At 45.2% G+C, this 15,620-nt stretch overlaps 1 protein-coding gene across 1 annotated transcript in view; it reads left to right on the forward strand.

The window, feature by feature from the left end:
• Positions 1 to 440: 440 nt before the first annotated feature.
• The window catches only part of MAN2A1 (mannosidase alpha class 2A member 1), a 202,770-nt gene continuing 187,590 nt past the window's right edge, over positions 441 to 15,620 (forward strand). The window contains exon 1 of the mRNA XM_061152130.1: positions 441 to 728. Coding sequence (XP_061008113.1) covers positions 594 to 728 — 135 coding nt within the window. The 5' untranslated portion in view covers positions 441 to 593. The remainder of the gene's footprint in view (positions 729 to 15,620) is intronic.

Genomic DNA, 15,620 nt, shown 5'->3' on the forward strand with positions numbered 1-15,620 from the left:
GACCCGGCGGCGGCGGCGGCGGCGGCGGCGGCAGCGGCAGGAAGGGGCTCCGCCGGCGGGCGGGGGCGGCGCCTCGGGGCGGGCCCGGCAGTCCCGGCTGTAAGTTGTGGGGCCCGGCCCCTCCCGCCTGATTTCCTTCCCCGCGGCTCCGCGGACCCGTTCCCTCGGCGCGGGGCCGCCGTGACCGCACTCGTGGGCGGAGAGAACGCGCCGGCCCGGCTCGAGAAAACTTTTCCTGCCGACCTGGTGCTCGCGACAGCGGCAGCAAGTCCGCGCGGCGACCCTGCCTGCGCCTGCCCCGCGCGCCCCGCCGGCGGCCGGCGCGGAGCTCCGCGGCCAGGGCGAGTGGGCCCCTTCCGGGCGTGAGGCGTCCCGCCCCGGGGAGGGCGGCGGGCCGGGCCGAGGGCCGAGGGCGCGTGGGGGCGCCGGAGACGAGGTGCGGAGCGCCGCCCGGACCCGCGCCCGCGGCGGAGAGGAGCGCGTGCAGGGAGAGAGCCCAGGAGCCGGGAGCCTCCGGCCGCCGCTTCCTGGAGTCCGCGCTCCGCCGGCTCCGAGCGGGGACCGTGCTCGGTCGCCGGGTCTATCGAGGAAACATGAAGTTGAGCCGGCAGTTCACCGTTTTCGGCAGCGCTATCTTCTGCGTGGTGATCTTCTCGCTCTACCTGATGCTGGACCGGGGTCACTTGGACTACCCCAAGAACCCGCGCCGCGAGGGCTCCTTCCCGCAGGTGAGCCCCGGGGAGTGGGGCTCCGGGAGGGTGCGGGCGGGGCCCGTAGTTACCCGCTGCTCCGCCGAGGCTCCGCGCTCGGGCAGGGCGAGGCCCAACTGGACAGGGGAGGCTCGGATCCTTCTCCCGCCCGGGCGCCGCGGCGTTCGGACGGCGGTGGCCGCTACCCGGGGAGCCGCCGCCTCCCGGGGCGCGCGGAGTTAGCAAAGTACCGGGCGGGCGGCCTGCGGTGGCGGGATCACGCCCCGGGGCCCGGGCCTGCGGGGGCGCTCACCTGCGGGCCGGGCCGCCGGCGCGGCGTGCGGCTCGCTCGCGTGCAGCGCCCCCTCACAGCTGTTTGGGGAGACCCCCGGCCCGCACAGGGTTAAGCCGCCGCAGACCCCCTGCGCGACCTCGGTCGCGGAAACCCATTGAGCAGACCCCATGTGGGTGTTTTATTTGTTTTCTAACTCCACTGTCTCCGGAGACATAAAAGTTTATTTGGTGTTGCGGACCTCCAGGATGAAAAGCTGTAGGGTTGATTTTGGTGTCGTCATTCTTCAGCTGTTACCTCGGGTTTGTTGGGCACAGTCGGGAGAACCTGGGGAAGCGCGTGTCATTCTCCAGCCGGAAGCTGTGGGGCGCTCCGTCCCGGGCCACGGTCACCCTGTCAAAGGAACTGGGAAAACGACCCATCTTCAGTCTTTTATTTAAAGTTACTAAAAATAAGCGAACGGAAGGTTCCTATTTGGGAAGATACCGCGCCGCCTGTGCGATTTAAGTTATTTGCCAATGATCTGTGAGATCTAGACATTTTAGTAAAACTGGGTAATGTGTAGTATCCCTTGCAATGAATGAACCTGAAGAACCCAAAACCCCGACAAGCTGATACATCAGCTCCTTAACAGCAGAGAAACGTAGGACGTGAACAAGTTGGCGTTTTTTTGTTTTGTTTTTTATCTTTTGTGTGACAGTGTAAATAACGAAAGAATATTCTTGCCTTTTCTTCCGGTGATACACTAGGGCAAAAGGCTTGAATTTAATGAAATTTAATGAAATTTTACCCGAATTATTATGAAAGTGAAAAAAGACCATGTGACAACATCGTGAATGGTGTCATCAGTACAGAGCACTCAAAATGCTTTGCAGATGATATTAGTAATCTGATTGTAAACATGGATCCAAAAATTTAAAAGCGTTTGCTTTTGCTATTGAAAATGCAAGTTGTGTGTCTGATGCACAGTGAGGCCAAACAACACTAAAACATTGGAGTTTGGAACAGAGGCAGGCCGTACAAGGGCCATACAAGGAGATGGGTGGCTCATGTATTAAGAGCCCCCAAATTACTCAAAACTTTCATGAAAGCCCTTTTAAAAGCAAAAGGTGAGGGAGGGGCATGGTTAGTTGCAGACTTCTTGGTGTCAACCCTTTATTCTTGAAGTCAAGTCATGGTCAGGTAAGGATGTTTCTGTAAATTTCTATGTAACGAATATTATTCTCTGTCTTGACAAAAAAAAAGGGAGGGGGGGTGGTGAGATCCCGAGGCACAACTTTCCGCACCGAGGTCCGGGTCCCTGCTAAGAGGAGGCGGTCTCAGCGGCGGCTCCCTCAGGGCCAGGGCCCCAGACCCTGCCCCCGTCATCGCTGAGGAGCCGGCCCCAGACCCAGCTGGCCCGCCGGCTCCTCCGGCCGCCAGGACAGTGGGCCGGGGACCCAGGCTGTGTCCGTGCAGATAGCCGCTGCCATCAGGTTACAGAGGCAGGGATGGAGGAGAGGGTCACCGCCGCCTCCATGCCTGGGCCAAGGGGTGCTGCGCTGTGCTTAGTCGCTCAGTCATGTCCAACACTCTGTGACCCCCTAGACTGTAGCCCTCCAGGCTCCTCTGTCCGTGGGGACTCCCCAGGCAGGAACACTGGAGCGGGTTGCCAGGCCCTCCTCCAGGGGATCTTCCCAACCCAGGGATCAAACCCAGGGCTCCTGCATTGCAGGTGGATTCTTTACTGCCTGAGCCAGCAGGGAAGCCCAAGCATACGAAAGCGGGTAGCCTATCCCTTCTCCAGGGGAGCTTCCCCACCCGGGAGCCGAACCGGGGACTCCTGCACTGCAGGCGGGATCTTTACCAGCCGAGCTGCCCGGGAAGCCCTGGGCCAAGGCTAGCGGTGACTTTGGGGAGGGCTCTCGAGCCCGGCAGGACCTAGCTCTCAGCCTGTTCCCTGGGACCCGCAGCTCATCCACTTGCCCAAGGCCAAAGAACAGGTCAGAGGGGCGGGGGGAAAAGGCCAGGAGCCACCTCTTGCCTCACTCTCCACCCGATGACCTCCACCCTACAACCATAGGCTGAAACCCTCATTGACCTTTGGTTGCCAGTGAGCGGGGCCCACCAGTGCCAACCAATGGCTGAGCAGGACCACTAACGGGCTCTGATTGACCGTTGGTTGCCAGTGGGCGGGGCCCACTGTGGAGCCAACCAATAGCTGAGAAGGACCTGTTACCTGGTAAGGGCGTAGTGATGCGCAGCAATGGGTCTGTTCTGAGGGCTGCAGTCGCCTTGCGCTCTGCACTTTTAGGTAGTATTATGGAGAAAATACGGTGGGATGGGCACCATGGGGTATCGTTAAATACGCAGTTTACAGTTTGTCCAGTGCTTGTTGATGAGACTGGATAAACAGTTTAAAAAAAGTGGGGGGAGCGGTGACACCCTGGAGCTTTAAGCCTTTCTAAAATATGTTGTATAATTTTGGGGCTTAACTTAATGTGATTTTCACCCCAGTAGTCCCACTTTTAGAATTTTCTCCATTACAGGAAAAACCATAAAAACTGATCTTACTCAGAATGTTATCTTGAGTAATATCCTTTGGGTTTGACTTGAAGATCACTTGGAAATGATTTATGCAAACATCTGAGGTTGGCTTCTCTGGCAACCTTGACATTTGACTATTTCTAAAGAAGTGAGTGACTCATTTGGTCTCTAGAAAGTCTTAGGTGAAGTTAATTCTAATATTTTAGCATCCAGCCCTAGTTCTCATCAAGGGACTGAAGTTCTGCTTAGAACATAAAGCATTTAATGGAAAGTGACAGTAACTGCTGGAAGAGAAGGCCCTCTGTGTATTTTGTTTTGTGTGCAGGGGGAGAGGATTTGGAAAGTAGAACTTTCTATACTTAAGTTTGTCTTAGATTTTCATACTGGGTTTTCAGTGCAAAAGACACCTTTGCTGATTTAGTTTTGAAGAGCCACTGAATCCCCAGGCAGGTGGACTGAATAAATATTCTTATACCCTTGTATGTCTGTTACTAGCCTATGTGTTTTAGTCTTACTTGATAAACTGCATTCACACAGTCATCATCTAGTAGGTGAGGAAGCTCAGGCATGAAGAGGGTAACTTGCCCAAAGTCACCAGCTAAAAGCTGAGGTTTCAGCAGGCAGCCTTTGGGGTCTAAGCTCTCAGCTGTACTGCCCCTTAGTGATCCTTTGCCTACTGTTTAGGCCCCAGCTTCCTTGTAGAAAACAGAGCATGTTGCTCTGTGGCTTCTTAGCGTATGACTTTTTTTTAAAAGGAATTTTTAATATGAAGCCCTAATGAATGTGCTGCTTTTTTTTCCTTTGATGCTCTTAAAAAATTTGTTGATTTTGAAATGATTGTGGGGTCACAAGCAAGTATAAGTCATAATACAAAGAGATAACATGTATCCTTTAACAGTTTCCTCCAGCGGTAACATCTTCCAAAACTCTAGGGTAACACGCTGGATATTGATATCTTGATATAGTGAAGATACAGAATATTCCCATTGCCGTGAGTACCCCTTACATTGCCCTTTAATAGCCCCAACCACTTCCTTCCTATCCCTTCCCCTTCTGGCCCCTGGCAACTACTCATCTGTTCCTCAGTTTCTATAATTTGGTCATTTCAAGAATGACTAGTGAAATCACATAGTGTGCAACCTTTGGGGTTGGCTTTTTCCACTCAGTGTAAATCTCTGGAGAGACATCCAGGTTATTACATGTTTATCCCTTATTATTTTTCGTTGATGGTGTTATCTTTTCATTTTCATTTTGTTCCTTATTACTAGCGAGTAGTATTCCATGGACAGAGCATAGTTTGTTTAACCATTCATCCAGTTGAAAGATATCTGGATTGTTTCCGATTTGGGATAGTTTATTTTGAATAAAGCTGCTATGGACATTACAAACATTCACATACAGTTTTTGTGTGAACACATGTCCTGAGTTCTCTGTGAAAAATGCCCAGAAGTACAATTTCTGGGTCATATGGTATAAGCATAGAGTTTCCCAGGTGGTTCAATGGTAAAGAATACACCTGCCAATGCAGGAGATGCAGGTTCAATCCCTGGGTCAGGAAGATCCCCTGGAGGAGGAAATGACAACCCACTCCAATATTCTTGCCTGAAGAATCCCATGGACATCGGAGCCTGGTGGACTACAGTCCACGGGGTCGAAAAGAGTTGGACTTGACTGAGCATGCACACACAAGTACTACACACATAAACACACACATTGTACAGGCATACCTGAGAGACACTGTGGGTTCAGTTCTAGACCTGAATGTGCTCCTTTTTGTGAGACATTTAATGCTTGAGATTTGTACCTCTCCTGCAGTATCTTCTAGCTCACTTGAGAGCTAAATGTTACAGTGGAAACCATTATGCAGCATAGCATCCCAGCATTTGAGTTGATTTTTATTTTTTTCACTCCTTCTAATGTCTGTGTAAACCTTAATCTGATGAGAATACCAAACAGTGAAACTAGATGGCACTAAATTATATTTCTTTGATGAGTTTGGGTCTTGAATTCTTTAAGGTAGTCAGTCACTGTAAACCACTTTTGGTGTCTAGTAAAATGGTTTCTCTCGGAAGGGATTGATTTGCTCTGAATTGTCCATTTTAGTTTCTTCCAGTTAACATGGAACCTTACATGGTCCATCATGTAAACAAGGTATGTTTTAAAACTGTCTTCAGTTGAGAGCAGTCTATGTGCTGGTTATTCTAGCTTTCGTTCTTCTTCCCTCCTCCCACAGGTCTGTGTTTTCCACCACTTGGCCAGACTCGGGTGGAAGTAAGCCCAACTCTGGGTGCTCCAGTTTCTCCACCCTGGATATAGTCCTTAGAAGGCTTTCCTCTGTTTCTGGGAGGAATTCCTTTGAAGCCTTGAGGCAACAGTAGCTTTTGTGTGTCTCTTTCAGGGTTAATAAATCTCAGCTAGAAAAATTAATAAAAATTCTACTCTGAATGAGAGGTTGACCGGGGCCTAATGCCCTGAATATGCTTTGAGGTAATGTAAGAATTCAAGCAAATGTAAAGGAGAAACAGTGTTAAGGTGTTCCTGCAATTCTTCATCACTTCCCATAAGCAGATTTCACAGGCTGCTTACCATCTACATTGTGTTTAAGCAGATGGCCTATTAATGTCTTATATTTGGATCTGGAGAATTAATGACTCAGGTTGTGTATAACAAATTATCAATTTTTAGTATAGCGTATGATATAGGGATTAATTTTACCTCTTGAAAGTTCAGAGATTGAGATTGATGGAAAATGTAAAATTGAAGTTCAGGTTTTATCTTTGTGCCCAGGTAACATTTATCAAGTGACAAAGTGTGACTGTCTTTAAGTATCTGATAGAAAGGCACTGGTTAAAAAAAAAAAAAAGGCACTGGTAGAGAGAGACTTTTCTGCCTTCTTTGTTTTTTTTGACTTTGACTGTGAAAATATAATACAACTATAAAAATATGGTAGAACACTTTACATCACTACTACTTTCTTAAGAGTTAACATAGTATATATTTAATAAAAGTTGACCTTAGTTCCCCAGTTTTTTTTTCTTGTTTTTAAAATCGGTGACTCTTAAGAGTAATAAATAGAAAAATATGATCTTTTCTGCTGCTCCACACTCCAGTGCACTCCGTTTATAAACTATGGCACTTGTTGCTGGGGTTTGTGCAGGTGTGTATCAGAGAGTTTGTTTCACTTCTTGAGGTCTTCTGTTTGAGATCTGTGACTTCTGGGAAGTGATGGAACTTTGATCAGGGTGGCATCCAGGGATTTCAGAGAAATGAGTAAACGAACAGGAAAGCCCCTGAAGAGAGTTGGTTTCCTCCTCCTCCTCCTCCCGAGTCCAGCGGTCCTTCAGCACTTCTCTTACCTGCGTGTTTCACTAAGGCTAAAGGGTCTTCCTATGGACAGACACTCAGGACTGCATCCGGTTTGAAGGCTTAAGTTTATTAATTTTTAAGTTGAATTCAATGTTTTATTTCCAGATCAGCACTGCTATTAGGATTTAACCAAATACTTTTGCTTGGGAGATGTTGCAATCCTATTTATCTAAAAGATTTTCTCTGTGACTCATTAATTAGCATTAAGGGATATCTGGGCTGTGGATAATACATCGATTAAAATTACCACTTTTATTTGTTGTTTTTAAGTCAGCTATTGCTGTTGGTGATAGCTGTTAAAAGTTTGGCTTTTTTTTTTTTTTTTTAACTGGACTAAATGTTGAGATTTTCCCAAAAGGAGTAGATCAATAGCTGCTGCTGATTCCCTGCTTTGCTCTTAGTTTTTAAAATCCAACAGTCTTAGTTTTCCCTTGTTGTTCCCTCATTTCCATGGTAATCTTTAAGAAAATAGGAGGATATTCAACAACTAGGATACCATCTCCAGCTGCTGGATTGTACCTTCTGTCCTGGTAGCACCATCTTTTACAGGAAATGGAGAACTCAAGAGAGGAGGAGGAACTCTAAAGAGCAAATTTTGCTTCTGTTAGTTGTGATTAGCAAGTTGATCAGGAGAGGAGGTAGACCATTTTAGCTCAAACAGGTTTCTGTTTCAGTAATAGGTGTTAATAGGTAATAGCAAAACTGCTATTTTTAAGGTCGAAACCATGTTTAGGTTCAAACAGGTTTGAGGGTCGATTGTACTGAAATGGAATTCAGACCTAGTGCGTGGGTATTGCTGAATTTGCTTTATGAAAGGGAAGAATTAAATAATTTGAATGGAGTAAATTCAGTCTCCTGAGGTTAAATGTAGTTTTTCTGTAAGACAGTGTACTTAAGTTTAAGGTAATGTTATTTATGCTTTTATGCCACCCAGTGCATAGTTGGTAGCTGGTAAATGTTTTATGTTGAATTTGTAAATTTAACTATTTCTAGACAGTGTACTTAAGTTTAAGGTAATGTTATTTATGCTTTTATGCCACCCGGTGCATAGTTGGTAGCTGGTAAATGTTTTATGTTGAATTTGTAAATTTAACTATTTCTAAAGAAAGGATCACCTTTGGCGAACCCTGGTTTAGACATGTGCGTGCTCCTCCTCTGGCTGCCTCACTGCCTTTGCTGTTGACGTCTGTGGCTGCGGTCTTCAGTGTGGGAAGCTGTCGTACACATCCTAGGAAGTGTAGCAGCATCCCTGGTCTTTACCCACGGGATGCCAGAAACACCTTTCTCCAACTGGGAGCTACCAAAAATGTCTCCAGACGTTGCTAAATGGCCTCCTGAGGAAAAATCAACCCTTTTGAAAACCTCTTTGACTTCACTCTCGCCAAAGACGTGTTCCTTATGCTGATCGCACTATGTTGTAATTTTGCATTTTAGGAAAAAGTGATTAAAAGGCTCAATTCTTTGTTTTTTTAAATTAGAGTTGATTTGCAATATTACGCTAGTTTCTGGGGTATAGCAAAGTCTATTCAGTTACACATACGTGTGTGTGTTCTTTTACATGTTCTCTTCCATTGTAGTTTATTATAGGATATCAAATATAGTTCCCTGGGCTATACATTAGGACTTTGTTGTTTATCCATTCTGTATATATAGTTTGCCTCTGCTAGTCCCAGTCCAACCCTGCCCCCTACTCCCTTGGAAACCACAAGTCTATTCTCTCTGTCTGTGGATCTGTTTCTGTTTCATGGTAAGTGTGTATGTGTCATATTTTAGATTGCACATATACGTGATATCATACAGTATTTGTTTTTCTGTTTCTGACTCACTCTGTTTAGTATGATAATCTCTAGGTCTATCCATGTAGCTTCAAATGGCATTATTTCATTCTTTTTTTTATTTTTGAGTGATACTCCACATCTTCTTTACCTGTTCATCTGCAGATGGACGTTTAGATTCTCCCCCTGTCTTAGGTATTGTAAATAGTGCTACTGTGAACATAGGGGCCTTCCCTGGTGGCTCAGATGGTAAAGAATCTACTTGCAATGTAGGAGACCCAGGTTTGATCCCTGGGTCAGGAAGATCCCCTGGAGAAGGGATAGGTTACCCACTCCAGTACTCTTGCTTGGAGAATTCCATGCACAGAGGAGCCTGGCGGGCTACTGTCTGTGGGGTTGCAAAGAGTTGGGCACGACTCAGCAACTAACTTAGTATGAAGATAGGAGTACATGTATCTTTTCGAATTACAGTTTTGTCTGTATATATACCCAGGAATGGGATTTCAGGATAACATGGCAACTCTATTTTTAGTTGTTTGAGGAACCTCCCTCCTGTTCTCCATAGGAGTTGCACCAATTTTCATTTCCAACAGCAGTGTAGGAGGGTTCCCTTTTTTTAATACTCTGTCCAGCATTTCTTATTTGTAGACTTTTAATGATGGCCATTTTGACCAGTGTGAGGTGGTGGTACTTGTAGTTTTGATTTACATTTCTCTAGTAATTAGAGATGTTGAGCACCTCCTCTCTTGTGCCTATTGGCCATCTGTATGTCTTCTTTGAGGAAGTGTCTATTTAGGTCTTCTTTTCATTTTTTTACTGTGTTTTCTTGTTGTATGAACTATGTGTATATTTTGAAAATCAAGCCCTGTCGGTCTCATTGTTTGCACATAATTTCTCCCAGTCTATAGGTTGTCTTTTTGTTTATGGTTTTCTTTGTTGTGCAGCAAAGCTTGTAAGTTTGAGTAGGTCCGTTTGTGTGTTTTTGCGTTTGTTTCTACTGCTTTGGGAAACTAAGAAAACAGTGGTGCAGGTTATGTCACAGTATGTTTGCCTGTGTTCCCTCCTGGGAGTTTTATGGTGTCATGTCTTAAATTTAAGTCATAAGGTTTAATTCTAACACTCAGGGATAACTAGCTTTTTTTTTTTTCCATGACTGAAATGTGTCCTTTAACTAGATGCCCAAAATTCACTTACATTTTTAGGATTCCTCATTACAATATGTTACAGAGAACACAAGAGTAGATTATGTTCATATGGAAGTTAAAAACGGAATATTATTATAATGAAACAATTAAAAAATAATTGGGCACGTTTTTTTTTCTGAGGAAAACATTTGATCAAATGATAGTACATAAGCCATCTTTTCCTTTATGCAAACTCAGTTAAAGGTTTAGATTTATTCCCCTTGCCTTTAGCACAGGAAGATAAGATGTATTGATTTAGTAATAAGGTAGTATGAAAGGCATATGCGAAAATAATTGGAGAGGTCTGAAACTTTCTCAGGCAAGCTATTTACTTTCTTCAGAGTATTACTTGTTTTATTTCTTCTAATTCTGATGACTTTGGTTACTGCATTTTTTATTCCTTCTTGAGATCAGAAAAGGCTGGGAAGGAAACTAGAAAGTCACCGTTGGAGACTTCCTTCCTGTTCACTTCATTTTGTCCTAACTAGGCTTTTTAAAGAAGGGGGTGGAGATAGGGGTAGGACAAGGGTGACACTCTGGACAAGTGCTCTCCTTCCTTCCTTTTTCCCAGGCCTCTGGGCTTGAACTCTGGCGAAGTCAGGTAACTCAGCCCAGTCGGGCCTGCCGCCTGTTGTAGGACCTCAGTGTGAGACTGGAGCTTACATTTTTACATGGTTAAATAGTTCATGATGTGGTCACACCTGTTCCTCTGAATCGAATCGTCTCTGGCTGTGTTTGTGTTACCAGGGCAGAGATGGGTGGCTGGGATGAAAGTAGCATAGCCCACAAAGCCCAAGTTACTGTCTGGCCCTTTGCAGAAGCTCGCCAACCCCTGCTTTAAGCTGTGTTTCTCTGTCATTCACATTGGAAGCAAACAGTGTGGGCTAATTAAAAACAAACAAAATTCTTGTAAGCTGGTTATTAGGTTAGCATTACTCAAACTTAGTTTGTGTTTTGAGAGTATCGTTTAAAACTCCTGTTGTCTGCATGTTTCATGGATTTTTCAGATGTCCTTGGGGAACTTCTGTGTTATAGCATTGATATGCTTGACATGTTTCATTTGTTTCTCTTCTCCCACCTAAAGATTTCTTACCCTGTGGCTGCTCTGGGATGGAGGGTTCTGGGGCATGAACTATGCAAAATTGATCCATAGTCTTGAGATGCAAACCGTGACTTTATTGCATTTTAGATTTGTTGTAATTCACAGGTGGGCTGAATCCTGAGTTTAATCTGACTGCTTAGATTGCCCAGGTCCAGGTATCTTCTTCATAAGCCAGAGGTCCAGGCCAGAACTCGGCAGTCATCTCTGGGAGGACTGGTCAGTGTGGAGGCGAGGAACTGACTTCCAGGGCGTCGGCAGGCCCTGTGCTAGTCTGTTTGTCCAGGAGTGATTAATTCCATTGGTTCTGAGCCGTCTTCAAGCTTCTTAAAGATTATGTGTGATTTTCATCGTTCCCTGTGGCACAGGCCACTCTCCCATTTACATCCTCAGAGACTTTGCTGTCACCATTAAAATGCAGTACATTTCACATGAACAAAACGGGTGTAAAACATCTCATTGAGTGATACAACTTTAAAGTTTTTTCCCTCATTTTAAAATATATTCATTTTTCATATGTAAGTAGATTTCCACACTGGCTCCCTTTGCATGTCGTCGCCTTCAGAAGTCTAGAGAAATGAAACGCCTTTTGGACAGGCAGAGCAGGTCTCAAGTGAGGCCTGATCCTACCGGTGACCCTCACTGTCCTGAATCGGGGTCTAGAGAGCCAGGGGACCTGCCGATGGCCGTTTTCTTGTAAATGCGTGTTTTGCCCAGGCCTGCTGGTGTTTAGCTTTGTGGCGGGAGGCGGGGAGCTCTTCCTCTCCAGAGTGCAGCTGTGCTTTGGGCTGAGGGTGCCCTTTGCAGCGCTTGCCCGCTCTTCCCTGCTGCAGGCATGGTCTCGGCCTTTGTGGCAACAGTTTTACCCTTGGAGCATTAGAGGATGGAAGCCTGACAGTGTGAATCATTCTCAGAGTTCTCTTCTGCGTAAAGTAATCCTGAATGTGCATGTTTTAAAATCCAGTGAGATAGTCATTCTCTCAGCAGTCATCAGAATCCCGGAAAAGTCATATGAAAACATCACGGAAGTTTTGGAGTTGGGCAGGTCCTTCCAGGGTTGGTAATTTAGTATTTGATTTTTCAGATAAGGACAGAGACGTGTAGACTGGACCTCAGCAGTCTTTTTTTGATCTGTGTCCCGTACCTTATCACAGCATTCTTGGACATGCTTGCTGTCCCGTAACTCAGGGAGCTTCCTGTTGTGCTCTCGCCAGCACCGTTTGCTGACTCGCTGTGTGTTAGGGACTATGCAGATTGTGATTGACGTGCCAGACGTGTTCCTTGCTTTGATAGAGCTTCTTAGTTGTGGATACACAACTGCCATTTGTGAGATGGCTAGAGACAGTTGAACGTTTAGTTGTTCTTTAAAAGAGTTAATTTTGAGAAGTTAGAAGACTTCCTGGCACATAGCAAATGCTCAGTAAATGCTAGTTGTTACTGATGAGCAGTGTTAAATAGTACATGTTAGGTGCCAGGCACTGTTGTAGGTTCTGGGAGTATAGGAACTAAGAGTAAAACAAGAGTCCGTGTTCTTAATTCATATTTTTAGTATAAGGGCAGGGGCCTTAGAATTCAGAACTAAGTTCATGTAGTGGCCTAGTTCACACTGCCCGTAAGACACGGGACAGAGCTCGGCCTCCCTGACCGGGTAGGACTATGAAGGGAGAGAGGACATTCCTGTGTGAAGCACCACACCTGCAAAAGCTTGGAGTCCCAGTGGAGCCTGGCCACATGAGAAGGACTGAGGGGATTGGTTTGATTTCTGACCTTTGAACTTGTAGAGTAGCTGGGGAAAACAGAGTAGGTAGTCTGGGGTCCGTTTGTGAATTGCCCTGAGAGCCAGTGCAGGGAATTATGAGTTGGGTGGGGGTGAACCATTCAGAATTGTTGAGTATGTCAGGATGCTGCTTGAGAGAATCAATGATGGAGAACTAATTTCATAGAAAATTTTAGACCTGGAAGGGAGCTAAGAGAAGATTCAGTCTGAATTATTCTGGTAACAGTGTGTAGGAAGACTCAGAAGCAGGAAGGCAGCTGAGAATCTGTTTGCGGTAATACAGACAGAAGGCAGTAAATCCCTGTAACAGTGTTGAATTGGCTGGAATCAAGAGGCAGAGGGGAAATGTGGAGACGTTTTGTGAAAAGAAGCATCTGGGCTTCCTCACAGATTTGATAAAGGGTAACAATAGGTGACTTGAGTTAAAACAAATTCTCCCACCTTTGTCCTTTGGGGCGTTTGGGAGACTGCTTGTGCTGTTTGCAGAAGGGAGTAGTTGGAAGGATAAGCTGGTTTGGGAAGCCAAGTTCAGTTTGGTTTGTGATGAGGTGGTTGGCGTGGAAATAGCCAAGTGGGCCGGTGTGCAGAGGGAGAGGCGGCGAGGAGCCTCACACGGGCGGCTGGGGCGCGCACTTGGGGCTCGGCTTTGTGAGTGGAGAGCAGAGCGCCAAGCACCCTCCCTTAGAGCCAGAGCCCTCGCGTCCTGGGTTAGGGGTGCTGTGTAGCGGATGCTAATAAAAGGCAGCAGCTTGTGTTCAGATTGTCAGAAGCCAGCTTATCGTTGAGCATATCTCAGAGCAGATAATGCTATCACAAGGAAGGGTTTCAAAGAAGCGTCTCGGTAGGAAATGAAAAAAGGCCCATCTCATCTTTGGCCCAAATTCTGGTTCGGAATTATTTCTTCTAGGTTATAAGAATGAAAATAGATTATGTGTGCGGGTTTGTGTTGGAGGCTGGAGGAGGGAGAGGGAGAGAGAGAGGAGATTAAAGGGCTTCGCTGCTCAAGGTCGGTCTGAAGATCTCGGACGTCTGCGAACACCCCCAACTACCTCTTGTTTATAGTAAAGGCGAGCCTCTCCCATCTGATTGGTGACTGGCCCCCACACCACTCTCACCCCAAACTGAAGAACTGTTTTGGTCCTCAGGGCAATTCTGGAAAATTTTTAGGGCCGAATGACAGCACTCAAGATGCAAGATACTTCTTGTGACTTTCAGGGGAGATTTAACTAGTAATTGTTTAAAAAAAATGAAGAACCCAACAAATGTATACCTCTAACTCATCTTTGGTAGCTGATAGTGTGATATTTAGCAGGTTGCTGTTTTGTGTTTCTGTATGTGAAATGCCGCGTGCCTCACACTGTCACATTTGTTGTGCGCACAGCAGGCATCATGCCCCTCTGCACCCTTGTAGAGCAACTGGTTCAGACCCTTTTTTTAAAAAACAATTATTTTATTGGAGTATGGTTGATATACAGTGTTGCGTTAATTTCTGCTGTACTGCAGAGTGATTCAGTTATTCATATATATAATATTTGCACATTATTTTTCATGTGTTTTCCATGATGGCTTGTTGCAGTATGTTGAGTATAGTTTTCTATGCTATGCAGTAGGACCTTCTTGTTTATGTGTGGTAATTTGCGTCTGCTAATCCCAAACTCCTCATCCATCCCCCACCCGTTGGCAACCACAAGTCTGTTCACTATCATACCGATTTTTATAAAGTCACTAGGAGAGGATCAGTGGCAACCCACTCCACTACTCTTGGCTGGAAAATCCCATGGACGGAGGAGCCTGGTGGGCTGCAGTCCATGCGGTCCCTAAGAGTCAGACATGACTGAGCGACTTCACTTTCACTTTTCACTTTCATGCATTGGAGAAGAAAATGACAGCCCGTTCCAGTGTTCTTGCCTGGAGAATCCCAGGGAAGGGAGCCTGGTGGGCTGCCATCTGTGGGGTCACACAGAATCAGACACGACTGAAGCGACTTAGCAGCAGCACCAGCAGGAAAGGATTGGTAAAACTTTAGAATCTTTGATGCTTGTAAATAAAAGTAAGGAAATTCAGAATTTATAATAATTAAGATGGGGCTTGTCTAAACACCTGTCTCTTGTGAGTAAGGAATAGAGGGGCTTATTCAGGAAATGGTTAGTATAAAGAAGACTGAAGGTGGACTGATTACCTACTTACTACAGTCCTGCCTTCAGGAGGCTCCCCTGAACAATTTCTGTGTGAAAAACTGTCTTAGACATGACAACTGCGTTTATTTTAATAGGCTAATGCTGTTTAGGTTGTATTGCTTTTTCCATGATTGGCAGTTACTCTCTTTTTACATTAAAATCATGTTTCTCAAAACTATTTGTGTAAAATTATGTCGATAGAACTTTTATTAGGAGAACCTAAAATATAATACATGCCTTTCCTTCATGGAAAATGAGTTTAGGTAGTATAAATAGATAATGCATAATAACCCTTGTGTACAAAGACAGGCATATGTCAAAAAAATATGAGACAGATTAACAACATAGACCAGGAGTCTTTGATGAGATTAATATATGACATATAACCCTGGTTCTCTGGGAATTTTTGCATTCTGAAAGTGTGTCTCATGAACTTTTATGCAGGTTCTTGGGTGGGATACAATGTTGACATATTATTTCCGAGTGCTATATTTAAGAATAGAAATTCCATTAAAATATGAAATGTTTTAGAAGAAAAATGAGTGTGGTTTTTTAAAATGTTGCAAAATATAAAGAAAGTAATGTTCCTTAGAACAGTTTGCAAAGTGTGGAATTAAAGAATTCTATTAGCCAGCACCTAATTTGCTAGTGTCAATTGTAGTTATTAAATGTATTTGAAAGTAATAAAATTGCACTGTATGAAAATATTTTACAGCTGAAACATTTTGTGCTATC

Source organism: Dama dama, chromosome 9 (assembly GCF_033118175.1).
Source record: "Dama dama isolate Ldn47 chromosome 9, ASM3311817v1, whole genome shotgun sequence".
NCBI classification, from domain to species: domain Eukaryota; kingdom Metazoa; phylum Chordata; class Mammalia; order Artiodactyla; family Cervidae; genus Dama; species Dama dama.